The sequence below is a fragment of the Procambarus clarkii genome, chromosome 46 (genome assembly GCF_040958095.1).
Source record: "Procambarus clarkii isolate CNS0578487 chromosome 46, FALCON_Pclarkii_2.0, whole genome shotgun sequence".
NCBI lineage: Eukaryota > Metazoa > Arthropoda > Malacostraca > Decapoda > Cambaridae > Procambarus > Procambarus clarkii.
Window position 1 is genome coordinate 9,028,027 of NC_091195.1, and position 25,852 is coordinate 9,053,878.

At 54.8% G+C, this 25,852-nt stretch overlaps 1 protein-coding gene across 1 annotated transcript in view; it reads left to right on the forward strand.

Moving 5' to 3' along the window:
- The first annotated feature begins 3,740 nt into the window (after positions 1-3,740).
- Positions 3,741-25,852, forward strand: part of LOC138350635 (uncharacterized) — a 44,872-nt gene continuing 22,760 nt past the window's right edge. Inside the window, exons 1-2 of the mRNA XM_069301685.1 lie at positions 3,741-6,872; positions 8,665-9,069. Of these exons, the coding sequence (XP_069157786.1) occupies positions 4,235-6,872; positions 8,665-9,069 (3,043 nt within the window). The 5' untranslated portion in view covers positions 3,741-4,234. The remainder of the gene's footprint in view (positions 6,873-8,664; positions 9,070-25,852) is intronic.

Here is a 25,852-nt window from a genome sequence, read left to right on the forward strand (position 1 = left end):
GCCTCTAGGCGGCTCCTTTATATGCCTCTAAGCAGCCCTTTATGTGCCTCTAGGCGGCTCCTTTATGTAACTCTAGGCGGCCCTTTATGAGCCTCTAGGCGGCCCCTTTATGTACCTCTAGGCGGCTCCTTTATGTGCCTCTAGGCGGCTCCTTTATGAGCCTCTAGGCGGCTCCTTTATGTACCTCCAGGCTGCTCCTTTATGTACCTCCAGGCGGCTCGTTTATGTGCCTCTAGGCGGCTCGTTTATGTGCCTCTTGGCGGCGCATTATGTACCTCTAGGCGGCCCTTTATGTACCTCTAGGCGGCCTCTTTATGTACCTCTAGGCTTCCCTTTATGTACCTCCAGGCGCCTCCTTTATGTGGCTCTAGGCGGCTCCTTTATGTGCCTCTAGGCGGCCTCTTTATGTACCTCCAGGCGACCCATTATGTACCTCCAGGCGACCCATTATGTACCTCTTGGCGGCCCCTTTATGTGCCTCTAGGCGGCCCCTTTTTGAGCCTCTAGGCGGCCCCTTTATGTGCCTCTAGGCGGCCCCTTTATGCGCCTCTAGGCGTCCCTTTATGTGCCTCTAGGCGGCCCTTTATGTGCCTCTAGGCGGCCATTTTATGCGCCTCTAGGCGGCCATTTTATGTGCCTCTAGGCGGCCATTTTATGTGCCTCTAGGCGGCCATTTTATGTGCCTCTAGGCTGCCATTTTATGTTCCTCTAGGCGGCTCTTTATGCACCTCTAAGCGGCCCATTTATGTGCCTCTAGGCGGTTCCTTTATGTGCCTCTAGGCGGCTCCTTTATATACCTCTAGGCCGCCCTTTATGTGCCTCTAGGCGACTCATTTATGTGCCTCTAGGTGGCCCCTTTATGTGCCTCTAGGCGGCTCATTTATGTGCCTCTAGGCGGCCCTTTATGTCCCTCTAGGCGGCCCCTTTATGTGCCTCTAGGCGGCCCTTTATGTACCTCTAAGCGGCCCCTTTATGCACCTCTAGTCGGCCCTTTATGTGCCTCTAGGCGGCCCTTTATGCACCTCTAAGCGGCCCATTTATGTGCCTCTAGGCGGTTCCTTTATGTGCCTCTAGGCGGCTCCTTTATGTACCTCTAGGCCGCCCTTTATGTGCCTCTAGGCGACTCATTTATGTGCCTCTAGGTGGCCCCTTTATGTGCCTCTAGGCGGCTCATTTATGTGCCTCTAGGCGGCCCTTTATGTGCCTCGAGGCGGCCCCTTTAAGTGCCTCTAGGCGGCCCCTTAATGTGCCTCTAGGCGGCCCTTTATGTTCCTCTAGGCGGCCCTGTATGCACCTCTAAGCGGCCCATTTATGTACCTCTAGGCGGCCCTTTATGTGCCTCTAGTCGGCCCTTTATGTGCCTCTAGGCTGCCCTTTATGTACCTCTAGGCGGCCCTTTATGTGCCTCTAGGCGGTCCCTTTATGTACCTCTAGGCGGCCCTTTAAGTGCCTCTAGACGGCCCCTTTATGTGCCTCTAGGCAGCCCTTTGTGCGCCTCTAGGCAGCCCTTTATGTACCTCTAGGCGGTCCCTTTATGTACCTCTAGGCGGCTCCTTTATGTGCCTCTAGGCGGCTCCTTTATGAGGCTCAAGGCGACCCTTTATGTGCCTCTAGGCGGCCCCTTTATGTGCCTCTAGGCGGCTCCTTTATGTGCCTCTAAGCGGCCCTTTATGCGCCTCTAGGCGGCTCCTTTATGTGCCTCTATACGGGCCTTTATGTGCCTCTATACGGGCCTTTATATGCCTGTAGGCGGGCCTTTATGCGTCTCTAGGCGGCTCTTTATGCGCCTCTAGGCGGCACCTTGATGCGCTTCTAGGCGGCTCCTTTATGTACCTCTAGGCGGCCCTTTATATGCCTCTAGGCGGCCCTTTATGCGCCTCTAGGCGGCCCTTTATGCGCCTCTAGGCGGCCCCTTTATGTGTCTCTAGGCGGCCCTTTATGCGCCTCTAGGCGGCCCCTTTATGTGCCTCTAGGCGGCCCTTTATGCGCCTCTAGGCGGCCCCTTTATGTGCCTCTAGGCGGCCCTTTATGCGCCTCTTGGCGGCACCTTTATGCACCTCTAGGCGGCTCCTTTATGTGCCTCTAGGCGGCCCTTTATGCGCCTCCAGGTGGCACCTTTATGGGCCTCTAGGCGGCTCCTTTATGTGCCTCTAGGCGGCTCCTTTATATGCCTCTAGGCGGCCCTTTATGAGCCTCTAGGCGGCCCCTTTATGTGCCTCTAGGCGGCCCTTTATGAGCCTCTAGGCGGCCCTTTATGAGCCTCTAGGCGGCCCCTTTATGTGCCTCTAGGCGGCTCCTTTATGTGCCTCTAGGCGGATCCTTTATGAGCCTCTAGGCGGCTCCTTTATGTGCCTCTAGGCGGCCCCCTTTATGTGCCTCTAGTCGGTCATTTTATGTGCCTCTAGGCGGTCCTTTATGTGCCTCTAGGCGGCCATTTTATGTGCCTCTAGGCGGCCATTTTATGTGCCTCTAGGCGGCCATTTTATGTGCCTCTAGGCGGCCATTTTATGTGCCTCTAGGCGGCCATTTTATGTGCCTCTAGGCGGCCATTTTATGTGCCTTTAGGCTGCCATTTTATGTGCCTCTAGTCGGCCATTTTATGTGCCTTTAGTCGGCCATTTTATGTGCCTCTAGGCTGCCATTTTATGTGCCTTTAGGCTGCCATTTTATGTGCCTCTAGTCGGCCATTTTATGTGCCTCTAGTCGGCCATTTTATGTGCCTCTAGGCGGCGCTTTATGCACCTATAGGCGGCCATTTTATGTGCCTCTAGTCAGCCATTTTATATGATGAGCCTCTACACGGCCCGCCATCATTGCTCCTATAAGAGACTCTCAGGGGACGGAAGTTTACTTGTAGTAAACTCCATGTAAGTTGTTAACATTATACTGTGAATATTGTCCACAAGAGAGCGGAGGGGGAGAGGGCGATCTACACAGAAGCTCAGCTGGGAACCCTTGCAAGAAAATAAATAAATAATTCAAAGCCTAATTAATATGATATAGCAAAGTTCGTGGTAGGGGGGTAGCTTTGGTACTCTTTAAAGTTGTACTCCCTACATATATGCCATTCCCTGTTGGGCACATACCCAGCAGGAATTACTGTTAGAAATTAGGTGAGGCTAGCTCCCTGAGTAGGGTCTTCTAGCTCGCATAGACAGAGAAGCAGACATTATTTTTTATTGATACAGATTCGTCATTTCTTGTTCTATTTTGTGTTGATGCAGTTAACAACTTATTATTACTACCTTCGATATAACTTTTCATCCTTTTGACAACATCAATAATATCAACTATACTTTCCGAAGAATGTGTAAACATAGCTTCCTTAATCTCTCTTAATAAGGGAGATTTCTAATTCCTGTGATCAACTTTGTCATTCTTCTCTTTATGGGTTCAAGTTAAATTATGTCCAGTATATTGTATGTTGACCAAACTGAACTGCATAATCTAAATAGGTCCTTACAAGAGCAAGATAAAGGCAGAGAATAACATTACTAAATGCTACACCATATATTTCTGTGTGAGAAAATGAGCACCATTACTCTACCTAAACCAGAAGCCAACACCACAATGATCACAGGAGTTAGGTCAAAATATTGACAAGTTTTAAGTTATAAAATATAACAAAATACAGGAGGCAGACTTTGGAATTTTATTTGTTTTAGTGATCTCAAAAATGTATTTCTGACCCAATGTTTAACACTAACATCTTGTTTTAATAACGTTAAATTGTTCTTCCAGATGACAGAAATCTGAAGAGTATAAAGACAGAAGAAATTAACTAGTTAAAGAACAAATTGAAAATAACAAATAAAACTGGAACCGAATATTGCATTAATATGTGAACACATTTTGTAAAATTTGGTTTATTTGAGAATCACTTATATTTTGGGTCAATTAAGTGACTATATTGTGGTTAGAGCAGTCGGATCATTACCGATTAGATCCGAGTTTGATTCCCTGGCAGTGTGAGATGCTCAGCCTCCTGTTACCTCTGTTCACCTAGCAGTAAACATTAACCTGGAAATTAGTCAACTGTTGAGGGATGCATCCTGAGGAAGGTCTGTCGTTGGCTTAGGAAGGCCTACACAAGCCTAACAAGCTGCCCGTCTCCCACAGTGAGAAACAATGTTATGTTTTTAAACATAATATAATAACAAAACCAGCGTGGGACATTTACTGCTTGTGTGAAACTTGACAACAGTTGTGTGAGGTGAGAATCATACGGCCCAATATGGCGGCCTCGAGTCCTGTTATCCAACCGGAAGATGTGAACAGACTGCGGTATGGACTGGCTGTGACTAAGGCAGGACGAGACGCGCTAGCAAGTGTGTTTATGTGGTCGTACCGGGGCACCTTCCCAGTAGTGACTTACCTCACTCAGGACTTAGGGTACACCAATGCTCAGTACAGGCGTGTCTTCGATGATCACCAGAGGGATAAACTCGAAGCTTCCTCTGACGCGGCAACTTTTGACATCACCCTGCTGTATAAACTCCTGCAACGTGTGTGTGGTCTGGCTGAGATGAATGACCCCACGTGGACCACTCCAGGGCCTCACGGACCATCACTTGAAAACCTCATTTACAGCCTGAAGCGACACCGAAACACGTTAGCCCATGATAATGTGGGAATGTCAGAGCAAGATCTTACGTCAACACTGACGGAGCTCAGTGACTTATTGGCCAAGATGCTGGCTGAGGCCGGCGTCCGGTGTGGGACAAACAGCCAGGATGTGGACCACGTGACCAGAGATGTCACCAAGTATATTGGTGGTCTGCTAGCGAAGGTCAGAGAGCCGCTGGATCCCTCAGATGTGGCGTACTTGCCTCAGCTCCGCCAGGAGATTAAGATGTTCAAAAGCCACATCACAGAAGAGGTTAAGCAGATGAGCAAGCAGGAGCTAACTGACGGGTATAAACTGCTGTACCAGATTGTTCCCGCACCCTGGCTCCACCTCAACATTAACTACAACCCAAGTCTTGCTTTTACACGACTACGACTCCTTGAAGATCCCGTCATAGGGGCAAGACCCTCCCACGCTGCCAAGGGTCAGGATATAGACTATGAACACATCTTGAGTATGAGACGAGAGGACGGAAGAGTCCCTCAGTGTGTCCTCCTGACGGGGGAAGGTGGTATGGGCAAGACAACTTTACTCAAGCTCATCCTCGAGAAGTGGGTAGAGGACCCTGCTGCCATACGTCACCTGGGCACTGTGGATCTCGTTTTCTATGTACAGTGCAGGGACCCACATCTTAATACCTTCGATGGTCTCCTCCGCCAGTTGCTGCCTCAAACACTTAGTGATTCTGGTGCCGACTTCCAGCTGTTTAAGGATATAATCTTGAGCTTAAATATATTAGTCCTGATTGACGGCTACGACGAGGTCAACGACCATTCAGGAAGGCTGGTGGAGGAGCTGTTGCACCTGCCTGGCAAGGATGTGAGGGTGGTGATAACCACACGACCGGGGTGGGACCAACACCTGTCACAGCTCGTCCCACACACCAGACCTCGCTGCAACATCCTCGTCTTGGGCATCACTCCAGAACGTCGCGTGGAGTTCGCCGAGAGAACCATCAAGGTGCTGGTGGAGGAAGAGAGCCAACGGAGTGTAATCACAGGGAGGTTTACCCAGCGGCTGGAGCAGATGAGTCAGTTCCTGGGTGAGTACCTCAACACTCCACTCACCTTGACCTTGTTGGCGCTGCTGTGTGTCGAGGCTCCAGAAGAATTTAACAATCTCACCACAAACACTCAAGTCTACGAGAAGATTCATGACTTCATAACCAGCAAACTGGTGTCCAGACTCACAGACAAACATGTGGTGGACCCTAAAGGAAAATGTGACCAGTTTCTGTTGTTCTTTGAAGAGATTAGTTTAAGAGGGATCCAGAGGAAGGAGTACGACCTTTGGCCGAAGACAGAAGCGGAGATTAGGAAGAAGTGTAACACTCTGGGACTGCCGCAGGAGGAGGTCTTGTCCAACTATTTCGCAAGAACCAGCTACCGTCGGGGCCTCAATGTGGTGTGGGTGTTTGGCTATTTTCACGCCAGGTACCAGGAGTATTGTGCCAGCAGGGGGCTGGTCGATCTCTTGTTGAAGGCTGAGCAAGACCGAGGTGATCCAGCATCACACCGTGTGTCAGGGAAGAGGTCTATAATCATTGACCTCTTGGTGGATGTTGTACGTAAGGAAAAACGCTCCTTGGGAGATCACCTGGGAGGGTCAACGTTTGATATTAGCGACGTGCGACAAGAGTTTAGGAAGCGCCCCAGATGGGAGAACATTTTAGTCAGCACTACCGGGGTGCTGTGTGCCCGGGGAGTAGAGCACAGGTTCATTACTCACATAATTGACCTGTGCAAGATGGTTACACATGAGCCTGACGAGCTGTTGAAGCATGTAGCAGAGTCCCGCGGGAGTGAGCACGTCATCCAAGCCGTGTGTGAGAAGCTGCGTACAGAACAAGAGTGGAGAATAGAGAGTGTTGACTCGTGGGTTGTCCTGCCGCTTGTTCTTAAGAAGGTGACACCTATGAACATTTACCTAATCATACACGATACACCCCAACTAAAGCAGCACCTGTCTACACTGTCTGTGCTGGCAAAAATGAAGGTAACCATAACCTTAGATCTTGACTATAGTTTAGACAGCAAAGAGAGAAGTGATATACGAAAACAATGTTTGGAGAGGCTGACAGCCCCCGGCAGTAAGTGTACCTTAGAGCGGTTTATTGGTGGCTTGTCTGAGGCAGCCATACCCCTCCTGCCTCACACCCTCGAGACCCTCACCCTGCGCCTCACACTACAGCAACTGACCGTCCTCATCCGTCACCTGCCTCACCTTCCTCACCTGCAGTATCTTGGTAAATATTCATATTTTCCACCATAATTTTTAGGGTTATTTATTAATACCAAAATTACGCAAAGGGCTTCATTCGTCATGTTTAATATAGTAATTCAGATTTACATTGTTTACATATATGTTTACAACCTTATGGACGAAAGATTCCTTATATTGTTTACAAACATAATCACCTTAAAGGAGACAAACACCTTATATTGTTTACAAATATATTCATCTTATGGACGACAAACACCTGATATTGTTTACAAATATAGTTACCTTAAGAGCGACAAACACCTTATATTGTTTACAAATATAGTCACCTTAAGGGTGACAAACACCTGATATTGTTTACAAATATAGTCACCTTAAGGGTGACAAACACCTTATATTGTTTACAAATAAAGTCACCTTAAGAGCGACAAACACCTGATATTGTTTACAAATATAGTCACCTTAAGGGTGACAAACACCTTATATTGTTTACAATTATAGTCACCTTAAGGGTGACAAACACCTTATATTGTTTACAAATATAGTCACCTTAAGGGTGACAAACACCTTATATTGTTTACAAATATAGTCACCTTAAGGGTGACAAACCTTCTACTTTGATTACAAATATAGACTTATTAAGGGCGACTACTCCATGTATAATAAATTTTCGAAACATTCCGCTGCTGTATATATTCTTGTGCATAAATAATTTCATGAAGTATTTAGCGACGCCATACTTTTGGTTCAGATGACTTACCACTTTGACTTTGACTCGTGGTACAGATCTCCTTTCACTGTGACCTAATTCCTGTTCAGGATGACCTTTCACTGTGACCTAATTCCTGTTCAGGATGACCTTTCACTGTGACCTAATTCCTGTTTAAGATGACCTTTCACTGTGACCTAATTCCTGTTCAGGATGACCTTTCACTGTGACCTAATTCCTGTTCAGGATGACCTTTCAGTGTGACCTAATTCCTGTTCAAGATGACCTTTCACTGTGACCTAATTCCTGTTTAAGATGACCTTTCGCTGTGACCTAATTCCTGTTCAGGATGACCTTTCACTGTGACCTAATTCCTGCTCAAGATGACCTTTCACTGTGACCTAATTCCTGTTTAAGATGACCTTTCACTGTGACCTAATTCCTGTTTAAGATGACCTTTCGCTGTGACCTAATTCCTGTTCAGGATGACCTTTCACTGTGACCTAATTCCTGTTCATGATGACCTTTCACACTACCCTAATTCCTGTCCAAGATGACCTTTCACTGTGACCTAATTCCTGTTTAAGATGACCTTTCACTGTGACCTTGATCCCTTGGTTAATTTGACCTTCCGTAACTTTGATCCTTAATTCAGGTGACCCATCTATCCCTGTGACCTTGATACTTGGTCCAGATGACCTTTCACTGTGACCTTGACTTAGTTTATATGACCTTTCAATGAGACCTTGACCATTGATAAAGATGACCTTGACTGTGACCTTGACCATTGATACAGATGTCCTTGACAATTGATGCAGATGACCTTGACTATTGATACAGATGACCTTGACCATTGATACAGATGACCTTGACTGTGACCTTGACAATTGATACAGATGACCTTGACCATTGATACAGATGACCTTGACCGTGGCTTTTAAAAACAATTAATACATAGTTTAGATGCTATTAATACTGTCCAAAATACGGACTTGTCATCAGGTAATAAACCCAGCAGTAAGGTGAGTGGATGGCTCAGTATGTCTTCTTGTTATATCTTAGAACATACCAGTAACGACCGTGACTGTATCTCAGTGTATGTCTTCAGACATTGTCCTGGACGACACGGGCTACGTGGACCCGGACACCCTGGACGCCACGGGCTACGTGGACCCGGACACCCTGGACGCCACGGGCTACGTGGACCCGGACACCATGGTCGCCACGGGCTACATGGACCCGGACACCATGGTCGCCACGGGCTACGTGGACCCGGACACCATGGACGCCACGGGCTACGTGGACCCGGACACCCTGGACGCCACGGGCTACGTGGACCCGGACACACTGGACACTCTGTCGTACCAGGGAAGGACGCTCCGCCTGACCATCTGGCGGGACCTCACTGATGACGACCCCGCCATAGACTGGTGCTGCCGCCTGGCGGCTCAGCTGTGTCCTCCCTCAAGAGAAGGGTATAGTCTCCTGTGGTTCCGTGACACGCGTCTCACCAGTACGTATTGACTACATTTTAACACGTGAATATCTGTAACTCAGTTGTTTAATTCACAGTGCTTCCAGTGGTTTCAAAAATATTTTTACATTAAAAGTCATGAATTAAAGAACTTATAAGGCTTCTTGAGTAACTTTGAGCACCGTTTAGCGACCAAGAATATTCATTAAGCAAGCTTCACTGCTTATAAGATAACACTGATCAATATTTAGCCCAACATTGTCTTGCTTAATACAAGCTAGATTTACTTGATATAAGTTTTCTTTGGCATGAGTGTGTGACATAGACAGGTGTGGGTGGGGAGAGTAGCCAGGTGTGGGCTTTAGTGTTCCCTCTCATGTGCAGGTGTGGGTGGGGAGAGTAGCCAGGTGTGGGCTTCCGTGTTCCCTCTCATCTACAGGTGTGGGTCGGGAGAGTAGCCAGGTGTGGGCATCAGTGTCCCCTCTCATGTGCAGGTGTGGGTCGGGAGAGTAGCCAGGTGTGGGTTTTAGTGTTCCCACTCATCTACAGGTGTGGGTGGGGAGAGTAGCCAAGTGTGGGCTTTAGTGTTTCCTCTCATCTACAGGTGTGGGTGGGGAGAGTAGCCATGTGTGGGCTTTAGTGTTCCCTCTCATGTACAGGTGTGGGTGGGGAGAGTAGCCAGGTGTGGGCTTCCGTGTTCCCTCTCATGTACAGGTGTGGGTGGGGAGAGTAGCCAGGCGTGAGCTTCCGTGTTCCTTCCCATCTGCAGGTGTGGGTGAGGAGAGTAGCCAGGTGTGGTCTTCCGTGTTCCCTCTCATGTGCAGGTGTGGGTGGGGAGAGTAGCCAGGTGTGAGCTTCCGTGTTCCTCCCCATCTACAGGTGTGGGTCGGGAGAGTAGCCAGGTGTGGGCTTCCGTGTTCCCTCTTATCTACAGGTGTGGGTCGGGAGAGTAGCCAGGTGTGACAACGTTTGTTTTCATGTATTAGCTACGTTATTGTGTGGTTGTAAATAAGTTGCCACAACTTACTGCACAACTTTGGCTAAACAATTTTGAGACCGTGTCGCAACCTTAAATGTTGAATAAAAATCGTTTTCCTGATTGATGGAATATATATAAAAAATGTAGAAATATTTTAAAAATATATTTTTACATATACTAGAAATAAAACTGAAGCACAATGAAAGGCAGGTTAAAAATATTTTATTCATTACTTTCACTTAATGGAGAATCCATGGTAGTGGTGGTGGAATTGTTGCTGGGTTGTGGTTGGTGGCAGTGGTGGTAGGTTGTGGTTGGTGGCAGTGGTGGGTGATGTTTATTGTTGGTGGTTGTGGTTGGTTCTAGTGGTGGTTAATAGTTGTGGTTGGTTCTAGTGGTGGTTAATAGTTGTGGTTAGTGGTGGTGGTTGATTGCTGTGGTTGGTAATTGTGGTGGCTGATGGTTGTGATTAGTGGTAGGGGTGGTTAATGTTAATGGTGGTCGAGGTTGTGGTGGTTTATGGTATCAGGCTCTGCTACACTACCCTACTCAACTTCTGCACAACTACCCTCCTCCTCCTCTGCACCACTACCCTCCTCCTCCTCTGCTCCACTACCCTCCTCCAACTCTGCACCACTACCCTCCTCCTACTCTGCACCACTACCCTCCTCCTCCTCTGCTCCACTACCCTCCTCCACCTCTGCACCACTACCCTCCTCCTCTGCACCATACGCTTCTCCTTTGCACCACTACCCACCTCCTCTGCACCACTAACCTCCGCCGCAGCACCACTACCCTCCTCCACCTCTGCACCACTACCCTCCTCCTCCTCTGCACCACTACCCTCCTCCTCTGCATATAGGCTTCTCCTCTGCACCACTACCCATCTCCTCTGCACCTCAACCCTCCTCTTCTGCTCCACTATCCTCCTTCTGCTCTGCACCATTACTCTCATCCGCGTTTGCACAACTACCCTCCTCCTCCTCCTCCTCCTCTGCACCACTTCCCTCCTCCTCAGCACCACTACCCTCCTCCTCTGTACCACTACCCTCCTCCTCTGCACCACTACCCATCTCCCCTGCACCACTACCCTCATCCTCCTTTGCACCACCTCCCTCCTACTCCTCCTCTGCACCACTACCCTCCTCCTCTGCACCACTTCCCTCCTTCTCGAATGCACCACTACCCTCCCCCTCCTCCTCTGCACCACTACCCTCCTCACCTGCACCACTACACTCCTCATCTGCACAACTAACCTCCTCCTATGCACCACTACCCTCCTTCTCCTCCTCTGCACCACTACCCTCCTCCTCCTCAGCACCACTACCCTCCCCCCCTGCACCACTACCCTCCTCCTCTGCACCCACTACCCTCCCCCTCCTCTGCACCACTACCCTCCCCCTTCTCTGCACCACTACCCTCCTCCTCCTCTACACCACTACCCTCCTCCTCCTCTGCACCACTACCCTCCTCCTCTGCACCACTACCCTCCACGTCCTCTGCACCACTACCCCCCTCCTCTGCACCACTACCCTCCTCCTCCTCTGCACCACTACCCTCCTCCTCTGCACCACTACCCTTCTCCTCTGCAACACTACTATCCTCCTCTGCACCACTACCCTCCTTCTCCTCTGCACCTCTTCCCTTCTCCTCTGCTCCACTACCCTCCTACTCCTCTGGACCTCTACCCTCCCCCTCTGCACCACTACCCTCCTCCTCTGTACCACTACACTCCTCCTCTGCACCACTACCCTCCACGTCCTCTGCACCACTACCCTCCTCCTCCTCTGCACCACTACCCTCCTCCTCTGCAGCACTACCCTCCTCCTCTGCACCACTACCCTCCTCCTCCTCTGCACCACTACCCTCATCTTCCTCTCACCACTACCCTCCTCCTCGTCTGCACCACTACCCTCTTCCTCTGCACCACTACCCTCCTCCTCCTCTGCACCACTACCCTCCTCCTCTGCACCACTACCCTCCTCCCCCTCTGCACCACTACCCTCCTCCTCTGCACCACTACCCTCCTCCTCTGCACCACTACCCTCCTCCTCTGCATCACTACCCTCCTCCTCTGCACCACTACCCTCATCCTCCTCTCACCACTACCCTCCTCCTCCTCTGCATCACTACCTTCCTCCTCATCTGCTCCACTACCCTCCTCCTCCTCTGCATCACTACCCTCCTCCTCCGTTGCACCACTACCCTCCTCCTCCTCTGCATCACTACCCTCCTCCTCCGTTGCACCACTACCCTCCTCCTCTGCATCACTACCCTCCTCTTCCTCTGCACCACTACCCTCCTCCTCCTCCTCCTCTGCATCACTACTCTCCTCCTCTGCACCACTACCCTGCTTCTCTGCTTCACTACCTTCCTCCTACTCTGCACCACTACCCTCCTCCTCCTTCTCTGCGCAATTACCATCCCCCTCCTTTGCACCAAAACCCTCCTCCTCCTCTGCACCACTACCCTCCTCCTCCTCTGAACCACTAGCCTCCTCCTCTGCACCACTACCCTCCTCCTATGCACCACTACCCTCCTCCTCCTCTGCACCACTACCCTTCTCCTCCTCTGCACCACTACCCTCCTCCTGTGCACCACTACCCTCCTCCTCCTCTGCAAAACTATCCTCCTCCTCCTCTGCACCACTACCCTCCTCCTCTTGCACCACTACCCTCCTCCTTCTCCTCTGCACCACTACCCTCCTCCTCCTCTGCACCACTACCCTCCTCCTCTGCATCACTACCCTTCTCCTCCTCTGCACCACTACCCTCCTCCTCTATACCACTACCTCCTCCTCTGCACCACTACCCTCCTGCTCTGCACCACTACCCTCCTCCTCTGCACCACTACTCTCCTCCTCCTCTGCATCACTACTCTTCTCCTCCTCTGCACTAATACCCTCTTTCTCCTCTGTACCACTACTCTCCTCCTCTGCACTACTACCTTCCTCCTCTGCACCTCTTCCCTTCTCCTCTGCTCCACTACCCTCCTCCTCTGCACCACTGCCCTCCTCCTCTGCACCACTATCCGCCTCCTCTGCACCACTACTCTCCTCCTCCTCTGCACCAATACCCTCCTTCTCCTCTGTACCACTACTCTCCTCCTCTGCACTACTACCTTCCTCCTCTGCAACGCTACCCTCCTCTTCCTCTGCACCACTACCCTCCTCCTCATCCTTTGACCCACTACCCTCCTCCTCCTCTGCACCCCTACCCTTCTCCTCTGCACCACTACCCTCCCCCTCTGCACCACTACCCTCCTCATCCTCTGCCCCACTACCCACCTACTCCTCCTCTGCACCACTACCCTCCTCCTCCTCCTCTAGACCACTACCCTCCTCCTCTGCACCACTATCCTCCTCCTCCTCTGCACCACTACCCTCCTCCGCTGCACCACTACCCTCCTCTGCACCACTACCCTCCTCCTCCTCAGCACCACTACCCTCCTCCTCTGCACCACTACGCTTCTCTTAGGCACCTCTACCCTCCTCCTCTGCACCACTACCCTCCTCCTCTGCACCACTACACTGCCCCTCTGCACCACTACCCCTCCTCCTCTGCACCACTACCCTCTTCCTCCTCTGCACCACTACCCTCCCCCTCTTCTGAACCACTACCCTCCTCCTTCTCTGAACCACTACCCTCCTCCTCCTCCTCTGCACCATTACCTTCCCCTTCCGACTCTGCACCACTAATTTCCTCCTCCTTTGCACCACTACCCTCCCTTAACTCTGCACCACTACCCTCCTCCTTCTCTGCACCACTACCCTCCCCTCCACTGTACCACTACCCTCCTCCTCTGCACCACTACGCTCCTCCTCTGCACCACTACCCTCCTCCAACTCTACACCATTTCCCTCCTCCTCCTCTGCACCACTAACCTCTTCCTCCTCTGCACCACTACCCTTCTCCTCCTTTGTACCACTACCCTCCTCCTCCTTTCCACCATATCCTCCTCCTACTTTGCACCACTACCCTCCTCCTCTGCATTACTACCCTTCTCCTCTGCACCACTACCCTCCTCCTCCTCTGCACTACTACCCTCCTCCTCCTCTGCACTACTACCCTCCTCCTCCTCTCCACTTCTACCCTCCTCCTCTGCACCACTACCCCCCTCCTCCTCCTCAGGACCACTACCCTCCTCCTCCTCTGCACCACTAGCCTCCTCCTCTGCACCACTACCCTCCCCTCCACTGTACCACTACCCTCCTCCTCTGCACCACTACGCTCCTCCTCTGCACCACTACCCTCCTCCAACTCTACACCATTTCCCTCCTCCTCCTCTGCACCACTAACCTCTTCCTCCTCTGCACCACTACCCTTCTCCTCCTTCGTACCACTACCCTCCTCCTCCTTTCCACCATATCCTCCTCCTACTTTGCACCACTACCCTCCTCCTCTGCATTACTACCCTTCTCCTCTGCACCACTACCCTCCTCCTCTGCACCACTACTCTCCTCCTCTCGACCACTACCATCATCGTTCTCTGCTCCACTATCCTACTCCTCCTCCTCTGGACCACTACCCTCCTCCTCCTCTGCACCACTAGCCTCCTCCTCTGCACCACTGCCCTCCTCCTCTGCACCACTACCCTCCTCCTCTGCACCACTACCCTCCTCCTCTGCACCACTACCCTCGTCCTCTGCACCACTACCCTCCTCCTCCTCCGCACAATTTCTCTCCTCTGCACCACTACCTTGCCCCTTCTCTGCACCTCTACTCTCCTCCTCCTCTGCACCACTACCCTTCCCTTCCTCTGCACCACTACACTACTCCTCCTCTACACCACTACCCTCCTCTTCCTCTGTCCCACTACCCTCCTCCTTTGCACCACTACCCTCCTCCTCTGCACCACTACCCTCCTCCTCTGCACCACTAACCTCTTCCCCTGCACCACTACCCCCCCTCCTCCTCCTCCTCTGCACCACTACCCTCCTCCTCTGCACCACTACCCTCCTCCTCGGCACCATTACCCTCTTCCTCTGCACCACTACCCTCCTCCTCCTCTGCAGCACTACCCTCCTACTTCTCCTCTGAAGCACTACCCTTCTCCTCTGCACCACTACCCTCCTCTTCTACACCACTACCCTCCTCCTCCTCTGCAGCACTACCCTCCTACTTCTCCTCTGAAGCACTACCCTTCTCCTCTGCACCACTACCCTCCTCTTCTACACCACTACCCTCCTCATCCTCTGCCCCACTACCCACCTACTCCTCCTCTGCACCACTACCCTCCTCCTCCTCTAGACCACTACCCTCCTCCTCTGCACCACTATCCTCCTCCTCCTCTGCACCACTACCCTCCTCCGCTGCACCACTACCCTCCACTGCACCACTACCCTCCTCCTCCTCAGCACCACTACCCTCCTCCTCTGCACCACTACGCTTCTCTTAGGCACCTCTACCCTCCTCCTCTGCACCACTACCCTCCTCCTCTGCACCACTACCCTCCCCCTCTGCACCACTACCCCTCCTCCTCTGCACCACTACCCTCTTCCTCCTCTGCACCACTACCCTCCCCCTCTTCTGAACCACTACCCTCCTCCTTCTCTGAACCACTACCCTCCTCCTCCTCCTCTGCACCATTACCTTCCCCTTCCGACTCTGCACCACTAATTTCCTCCTCCTTTGCACCACTACCCTCCCTTAACTCTGCACCACTACCCTCCTCCTCCTCTGCACCACTACCCTCCCCTCCACTGTACCACTACCCTCCTCCTCTGCACCACTACGCTCCTCCTCTGCACCACTACCCTCCTCCAACTCTACACCATTTCCCTCCTCCTCCTCTGCACCACTAACCTCTTCCTCCTCTGCACCACTACCCTTCTCCTCCTTTGTACCACTACCCTCCTCCTCCTTTCCACCATATCCTCCTCCTACTTTGCACCACTACCCTCCTCCTCTGCATTACTACCCTTCTCTTCTGCACCACTACCCTCCTCCTCCTCTGCACTACTACCCTCCTCCTCCTCTGCACTACTACCCTCCTCCTCCTCTCCACTTCTACCCTCCTCCTCTGCACCACTACCCCCCTCCTCCTCCTCTGGACCACTACCCTCCTCCTCCTCTGCACCACTAGCCTCCTCCTCTGCACCACTACCCTCCTCCTCTGCACCACTACTCTCCTCCTCTCGACCACTACCATCATCGTTCTCTGCTCCACTATCCTACTCCTCCTCCTCTGGACCACTACCCTCCTCCTCCTCTGCACCACTAGCCTCCTCCTCTGCACCACTGCCCTCCTCCTCTGCACCACTACCCTCCTCCTCTGCACCACTACCCTCCTCCTCTGCACCACTACCCTCCTCCTCTGCACCACTACCCTCCTCCTCCTCCGCACAATTTCTCTCCTCTGCACCACTACCTTGCCCCTTCTCTGCACCTCTACTCTCCTCCTCCTCTGCACCACTACCCTTCCCTTCCTCTGCACCACTACACTACTCCTCCTCTACACCACTACCCTCCTCTTCCTCTGTCCCACTACCCTCCTCCTTTGCACCACTACCCTCCTCCTCTGCACCACTACCCTCCTCCTCTGCACCACTAACCTCTTCCCCTGCACCACTACCCCCCCCTCCTCCTCCTCCTCTGCACCACTACCCTCCTCCTCTGCACCACTACCCTCCTCCTCGGCACCATTACCCTCTTCCTCTGCACCACTACCCTCCTCCTCCTCTGCAGCACTACCCTCCTACTTCTCCTCTGAAGCACTACCCTTCTCCTCTGCACCACTACCCTCCTCTTCTACACCACTACCCTCCTCCTCCTCTGCAGCACTACCCTCCTACTTCTCCTCTGAAGCACTACCCTTCTCCTCTGCACCACTACCCTCCTCTTCTACACCACTACCCTCCTCATCCTCTGCCCCACTACCCACCTACTCCTCCTCTGCACCACTACCCTCCTCCTCCTCCTCTAGACCACTACCCTCCTCCTCTGCACCACTATCCTCCTCCTCCTCTGCACCACTACCCTCCTCCGCTGCACCACTACCCTCCACTGCACCACTACCCTCCTCCTCCTCAGCACCACTACCCTCCTCCTCTGCACCACTACGCTTCTCTTAGGCACCTCTACCCTCCTCCTCTGCACTACTACCCTCCTCCTCTGCACCACTACCCTCCCCCTCTGCACCACTACCCCTCCTCCTCTGCACCACTACCCTCTTCCTCCTCTGCACCACTACCCTCCCCCTCTTCTGAACCACTACCCTCCTCCTTCTCTGAACCACTACCCTCCTCCTCCTCCTCTGCACCATTACCTTCCCCTTCCGACTCTGCACCACTAATTTCCTCCTCCTTTGCACCACTACCCTCCCTTAACTCTGCACCACTACCCTCCTCCTCCTCTGCACCACTACCCTCCCCTCCACTGTACCACTACCCTCCTCCTCTGCACCACTACGCTCCTCCTCTGCACCACTACCCTCCTCCAACTCTACACCATTTCCCTCCTCCTCCTCTGCACCACTAACCTCTTCCTCCTCTGCACCACTACCCTTCTCCTCCTTTGTACCACTACCCTCCTCCTCCTTTCCACCATATCCTCCTCCTACTTTGCACCACTACCCTCCTCCTCTGCATTACTACCCTTCTCCTCTGCACCACTACCCTCCTCCTCCTCTGCACTACTACCCTCCTCCTCCTCTTCACTACTACCCTCCTCCTCCTCTCCACTTCTACCCTACTCCTCTGCACCACTACCCCCCTCCTCCTCCTCTGGACCACTACCCTCCTCCTCCTCTGCACCACTAGCCTCCTCCTCTGCACCACTACCCTCCTCCTCTGCACCACTACTCTCCTCCTCTCGACCACTACAATCATCGTTCTCTGCTCCACTATCCTACTCCTCCTCCTCTGGACCACTACCCTCCTCCTCCTCTGCACCACTAGCCTCCTCCTCTGCACCACTGCCCTCCTCCTCTGCACCACTACCCTCCTCCTCTGCACCACTACCCTCCTCCTCTGCACCACTACCCTCCTCCTCTGCACCACTACCCTCCTCCTCCTCCGCACAATTTCTCTCCTCTGCACCACTACCTTGCCCCTTCTCTGCACCTCTACTCTCCTCCTCCTCTGCACCACTACCCTTCCCTTCCTCTGCACCACTACACTACTCCTCCTCTACACCACTACCCTCCTCTTCCTCTGTCCCACTACCCTCCTCCTTTGCACCACTACCCTCCTCCTCTGCACCACTACCCTCCTCCTCTGCACCACTAACCTCTTCCCCTGCACCACTACCCCCCCTCCTCCTCCTCCTCTGCACCACTACCCTCCTCCTCTGCACCACTACCCTCCTCCTCGGCACCATTACCCTCTTCCTCTGCACCACTACCCTCCTCCTCCTCTGCAGCACTACCCTCCTACTTCTCCTCTGAAGCACTACCCTTCTCCTCTGCACCACTACCCTCCTCTTCTACACCACTACCCTCCTCCTCCTCTGCAGCACTACCCTCCTACTTCTCCTCTGAAGCCCTACCCTTCCCATCTGCACTACTACCCTCCTCCTCTGCACCATTACCCTCTTCCTCTGCACCACTACCCTCCTCCTCTGCAGCACTACCCTCCTACTTCTCCTCTGAAGCACTACCCTTCTCCTCTGCACCACTACCCTCCTCCTCCTCTGCACCACTGCCCTCCTCCTCTGCACCACTACCCTCTTCCTTCTCTGCACCACTACCCTCCTCCGCTGCACCACTACCCTCCTCCTCTGCACCACTACCCTCCTCCTCTGCACCACTACACTCCTCCTCTGCACGGCAACCCTCCTCCTCTGCTCAACTTACCTCCTCTACCTCTGAACCTCTACTCTCCTCCTCCTCTGCATCACTACCCTCCTCCCCCTCCTCACCACTACCCTCCTCCTCTGCACCACTACCCTCCTCCTCCTTTGCACCACTACCCTCCTCCTCGGCACCTCTACCCTCCTCTGCACCACTACCCTCCTCCTCTGCACCACTACGCTCCTCCTCTGAACTACTACCCTCCTCCTCTGCACCACTACCCTCCTCATCCTCTGCCCCACTACCCTCCTCTTCTGCAACACTACCCTCCTCATCCTCTGCACCACTAACCTCCTCCTCTGCACCACTGCTCTCCTCCTCTGCACCACTACCCTCCTCCTCTGCACCACTGCCCTCCTCCTCTGCACAGCTACCCTCCTCCTATGCACCACTACCCTCCTCCTCCTCTGCACCACTACCCTCCTCCTCTGCACCACTACCCTCCTCCTCCTCTGCACCACTGCCCTCCTCCTCTTCACCACAACCCTCCTCCTTCTCTGCACCACTACCCTCCTCCGCTGCACCACTGCTCTCCTCCTCTGCACCACTACCCTACTCCTCTGCACCACTGCCCTCCTCCTCTGCACAGCTACCCTCCTCCTATGCACCACTACCCTCCTCCTCCTCTGCACCACTACCCTCCTCCTCTGCACCACTACCCTCCTCCTCCTCTGCACCACTGCCCTCCTCCTCTTCACCACTACCCTCCTCCTTCTCTGCACCACTACCCTCCTCCGCTGCACCACTACCCTCCTCCTCTGCACCACTACCCTCCTCCTCCTCTGCACCACTACCCTCCTCCTCTGCACCACTACCCTCCTCCTCTGCACCGCAACCCTCCTCCTCTGCTCAACTTCCCTCCTCTTTCTCTGCACCTCTACTCTCCTCCTCCTTTGCGTCACTACCCTCCTCCCCCTCCTCACCACTACCCTCCTCCTCTGCGTCACTACCCTCCTCCCCCTTCACACCAATACCCGCCTACTCTGCACCACTACGCTTCTCCTCGGCACCTCTACCCTCCTCCTCTGCACCACTACCCTCCACCTCTGCACCACTACCATCCTCCTCTGCACCACTACCCTCCTCCTCTGCACCACTACCCTCCTCCTCTGCAACACTACCCTCCTCTGCAGCACTACCCTCCTCCTCTGCACCACTACCCTCCTCCTCCTCTGCACTACTACCCTCCTCCTCCTCTGCACCACTACCCTCTTTCTTCTCTGCTCCACTACCCTCCTCCTCCTCCTGTGGACCACTACCCTCCTCCTCCTCTGCACCACTAGCCTCCTCCTCTGCACCACTACCCTCCTCCTCTGCACCTATGCCCTCCTCCTCTGCACCACTACCCTCCACCTCTGCACCACTACCCTCCTCCTCCTCTGAACCACTACCCTTCTCCTCCTCTGCACCACTAGCCTCCTCCTCTGCACCTCTGCCCTCCTCCTCTGCACCACTACCCTCTACCTCTGCACCACTACCCTCCTCCTCTGCACCACTACCCTCCTACTCTGCACCACTGCCCTCCTCCTCTGCACCTCTGCCCTCCTCCTCTGCACCACTACCCTCCTCTGCACCACTACCCTTCTCCTCTGCAACACTACCCTCCTCCTCTGCACCACTGCCCTCCTCCTCTGCACCTCTGCCCTCCTCCTCTGCACCACTACCCTCCTACTCTGCACCACTACCCTCCTCCTCTGCACCTCTGCCCTCCTCCTCTGCACCACTACCCTCCTCCTCTGCACCACTACCCTTCTCCTCTGCACCACTACCCTCCTCCTCTGCACCTCTGCCCTCCTCCTCTGCACCACTACCCTCCTCCTCTGCACCACTACCCTCCTCCTCTGCAATACTACCCTCCTCCTCTACACCACTACCCTCGTCCTCCTCTGCACCACTACCCTCCTCCGCTGCACCACTACCCTCCTCCTCTGCACCACAACACTCCTCCTCTGCACGGCAACCCTCCTCCTCTGCTCAATTTACCTCCTCTACCTCTGAACCTCTACTCTCCTCCTCCTCTGCATCACTACCCTCCTCCCCCTCCTCACCACTACCCTCTTCCTCTGCACCACTACCCTCCTCCTCCTCTGCACCACTACCCTCCTCCTCGGCACCTCTACCCTCCTCTGCACCACTACCCTCCTCCTCTGCACCACTACGCTCCTCCTCTGAACCACTACCCTCCTCCTCTGCACCACTACCCTCCTCATCCTCTGCCCCACTACCCTCCTCTTCTGCACCACTACCCTCCTCATCCTCTGCACCACTAACCTCCTCCTCCTCTGCACCACTGCTCTCCTCCTCTGCACCATTACCCTCCTCCTCTGCACCACTGCCCTCCTCCTCTGCACAGCTTCCCCCCTCCTATGCACCACTACCCTCCTCCTCCTCTGCTCCACTACCCTCCTCCTCTGCACCACTACCCTCCTCCTCCTCTGCACCACTGCCCTCCTCCTCTTCACCACTACCCTCCTCCTCCTCTCCACTTCTACCCTCCTCCTCTGCACCACTACCCCCCTCCTCCTCCTCTGGACCACTACCCTCCTCCTCCTCTGCACCACTAGCCTCCTCCTCTGCACCACTACCCTCCTCCTCTGCACCACTACTCTCCTCCTCTCGACCACTACCATCATCGTTCTCTGCTCCACTATCCTACTCCTCCTCCTCTGGACCACTACCCTCCTCCTCCTCTGCACCACTAGCCTCCTCCTCTGCACCACTGCCCTCCTCCTCTGCACCACTACCCTCCTCCTCTGCACCACTACCCTCCTCCTCTGCACCACTACCCTCCTCCTCTGCACCACTACCCTCCTCCTCCTCCGCACAATTTCTCTCCTCTGCACCACTACCTTGCCCCTTCTCTGCACCTCTACTCTCCTCCTCCTCTGCACCACTACCCTTCCCTTCCTCTGCACCACTACACTACTCCTCCTCTACACCACTACCCTCCTCTTCCTCTGTCCCACTACCCTCCTCCTTTGCACCACTACCCTCCTCCTCTGCACCACTACCCTCCTCCTCTGCACCACTAACCTCTTCCCCTGCACCACTACCCCCCCTCCTCCTCCTCCTCTGCACCACTACCCTCCTCCTCTGCACCACTACCCTCCTCCTCGGCACCATTACCCTCTTCCTCTGCACCACTACCCTCCTCATCCTCTGCCCCACTACCCTCCTCTTCTGCAACACTACCCTCCTCATCCTCTGCACCACTAACCTCCTCCTCTGCACCACTACCCTCCTCCTCTGCACCACTGCCCTCCTCCTCTGCACAGCTACCCTCCTCCTATGCACCACTACCCTCCTCCTCCTCTGCACCACTACCCTCCTCCTCTGCACCACTACCCTCCTCCTCCTCTGCACCACTGCCCTCCTCCTCTTCACCACTACCCTCCTCCTTCTCTGCACCACTACCCTCCTCCGCTGCACCACTGCTCTCCTCCTCTGCACCACTACCCTACTCCTCTGCACCACTGCCCTCCTTCTCTGCACAGCTACCCTCCTCCTATGCACCACTACCCTCCTCCTCCTCTGCACCACTACCCTCCTCCTCTGCACCACTACCCTCCTCCTCCTCTGCACCACTGCCCTCCTCCTCTTCACCACTACCCTCCTCCTTCTCTGCACCACTACCCTCCTCCGCTGCACCACTACCCTCCTCCTCTGCACCACTACCCTCCTCCTCTGCACCTCTGCCCTCCTCCTCTGCACCACTACCCTCCTCCTCTGCACCACTACCCTTCACCTCTGCACCACTACCCTCCTCCTCTGCACCTCTGCCCTCCTCCTCTGCACCACTACCCTCCTCCTCTGCACCACTACCCTCCTCCTCTACACCACTACCCTCCTCCTCCTCTGCACCACTACCCTCCTCCTCTGCAATACTACCCTCCTCCTCTACACCACTACCCTCGTCCTCCTCTGCACCACTACCCTCCTCCGCTGCACCACTACCCTCCTCCTCTGCACCACAACACTCCTCCTCTGCAAGGCAACCCTCCTCCTCTGCTCAACTTACCTCCTCTACCTCGGAACCTCTACTCTCCTCCTCCTCTGCATCACTACCCTCCTCCCCCTCCTCACCACTACCCTCTTCCTCTGCACCACTACCCTCCTCCTCCACTGCACCACTACCCTCCTCCTCGGCACCTCTACCCTCCTCTGCACCACTACCCTCCTCCTCTGCACCCCTACGCTCCTCCTCTGAACCACTTCCCTCCTCCTCTGCACCACTACCCTCCTCATCCTCTGCCCCACTACCCTCCTCTTCTGCACCACTACCCTCCTCATCCTCTGCACCACTAACCTCCTCCTCCTCTGCACCACTGCTCTCCTCCTCTGCACCACTACCCTCCTCCTCTGCACCACTGCCCTCCTCCTCTGCACAGCTTCCCCCCTCCTATGCACCACTACCCTCCTCCTCCTCTGCACCACTACCCTCCTCCTCTGCACCACTACCCTCCTCCTCCTCCTCTGCACCACTGCCCTCCTCCTCTTCACCACTACCCTCCTCCTTCTCTGCACCACTACCCTCCTCCGCTGCACCACTACCCTCCTCCTCTGCACCACTACCCTCCTCCTCCTCTGCACCACTACCCTCCTCCTCTGCACCACTACCCTCCTCCTCTGCACCGCAACCCTCCTCCTCTGCTCAACTTCCCTCCTCTTTCTCTGCACCTCTACTCTCCTCCTCCTCTGCGTCACTACACTCCTCCCCCTCCTCACTACTACCCTCCTCCTCTGCGTCACTACCCTCCTCCCCCTTCTCACCAATACCCGCCTACTCTGCACCACTACGCTTCTCCTCGGCACCTCTACCCTCCTCCTCTGCACCACTAACCTCCACCTCTGCACCACTACCATCCTCCTCTGCACCACTACCCTCCTCCTCTGCACCACTACCCTCCTCCTCTGCAGCACTACCCTCCTCTGCAGCACTACCCTCCTCCTATGCACCACTACCCTCCTCCTCTGCACCACTACCCTCCTCCTCCTCTGCACTACTACCCTCCTCCTCCTCTGCACCACTACCCTCTTTCTTCTCTGCTCCACTACCCTCCTCCTCCTCCTGTGGACCACTACCCTCCTCCTCCTCTGCACCACTAGCCTCCTCCTCTGCACCACTACCCTCCTCCTCTGCACCTATGCCCTTCTCCTCTGCACCACTACCCTCCACCTCTGCACCACTACCCTCCTCCTCCTCTGAACCACTACCCTCCTCCTCCTCCTCTGCACTACTAGCCTCCTCCTCTGCACCTCTGCCCTCCTCCTCTGCACCACTACCCTCTACCTCTGCACCACTACCCTCCTCCTCTGCACCACTACCCTTCTCCTCTGCACCACTACCCTCCTCCTCCTCTGCACCAATGCCCTCCTCCTCTTCACCACTACCCTCCTCCTTCTCTGCACCACTACCCTCCTCCGCTGCACCACTACCCTCCTCCTCTGCACCACTACCCTCCTCCTCCTCTGCACCACTACCCTCCTCCTCTGCACCACTACCCTCCTCCTCTGCACCGCAACCCTCCTCCTCTGCTCAACTTCCCTCCTCTTTCTCTGCACCTCTACTCTCCTCCTCCTCTGCGTCACTACCCTCCTCCCCCTCCTCACCACTACCCTCCTCCTCTGCGTCACTACCCTCCTCCCCCTTCTCACCAATACCCGCCTACTCTGCACCACTACGCTTCTCCTCGGCACCTCTACCCTCCTCCTCTGCACCACTACCCTCCACCTCTGCACCACTACCATCCTCCTCTGCACCACTACCCTCCTCCTCTGCACCACTACCCTCCTCCTCTGCAGCACTACCCTCCTCTGCAGCACTACCCTCCTCCTCTGCACCACTACCCTCCTCCTCTGCACCACTACCCTCCTCCTCCTCTGCACTACTACCCTCCTCCTCCTCTGCACCACTACCCTCTTTCTTCTCTGCTCCACTACCCTCCTCCTCCTCCTGTGGACCACTACCCTCCTCCTCCTCTGCACCACTAGCCTCCTCCTCTGCACCACTACCCTCCTCCTCTGCACCTATGCCCTCCTCCTCTGCACCACTACCCTCCACCTCTGCACCACTACCCTCCTCCTCCTCTGAACCACTTCCCTCCTCCTCCTCTGCACCACTAGCCTCCTCGTCTGCACCTCTGCCCTCCTCCTCTGCACCACTACCCTCTACCTCTGCACCACTACCCTCCTCCTCTGCACCACTACCCTCCTCCTCTGCACCACTGCACTCCTCCTCTGCACCTCTGTCCTCCTCCTCTGCACCACTACCCTCCTCTGCACCACTACCCTTCTCCTCTGCAACACTACCCTCCTCCTCTGCACCACTGCCCTCCTCCTCTGCACCTCTGCCCTCCTCCTCTGCACCACTACCCTCCTCCTCTGCTCCACTAGCCTCCTCCTCTGCACCACTACCCTCCTCCTCTGCACCTCTGCCCTCCTCCTCTGCACCACTACCCTTCTCCTCTGCACCACTACCCTTCTCCTCTGCACCACTACCCTCCTCCTCTGCACCTCTGCCCTCCTCCTCTGCACCACTACCCTCCTCATCTGCACCACTACCCTCCTCCTCTACACCACTACCGTCCTCCTCCTCTGCACCACTACCCTCCTCCTCTGCAATACTACCCTCCTCCTCTACACCACTACCCTCGTCCTCCTCTGCACCACTACCCTCCTCCGCTGCACCACTACCCTCCTCCTCTGCACCACTACCCTCCTCCTCCTCTGCACCACTACCCTCCTCCTCTGCACCACTACCCTCCTCCTCCTCTGCACCTCTACCCTCCTCCGCTGCACCACTACCCTCCTCCTCTGCACCACTACCCTCCTCCTCTGCACCACTACCCTCCTCCTCTTCACCACTACCCTCCTCTTCCTCTGCACAACTTCTCTCCTCTGCACCACTACCCTGCTCCTTCTCTGCACCACTACCCTTCTCTTCCTCTGCACCACTACCCCCCTCTTCCTCTGTACAACTTCTCTCCTCTGCACCACTACCCTCCTCCTCCTCTGCACCACTACCCTCCTCCTCCTCTGCACCACTTCCCTTCC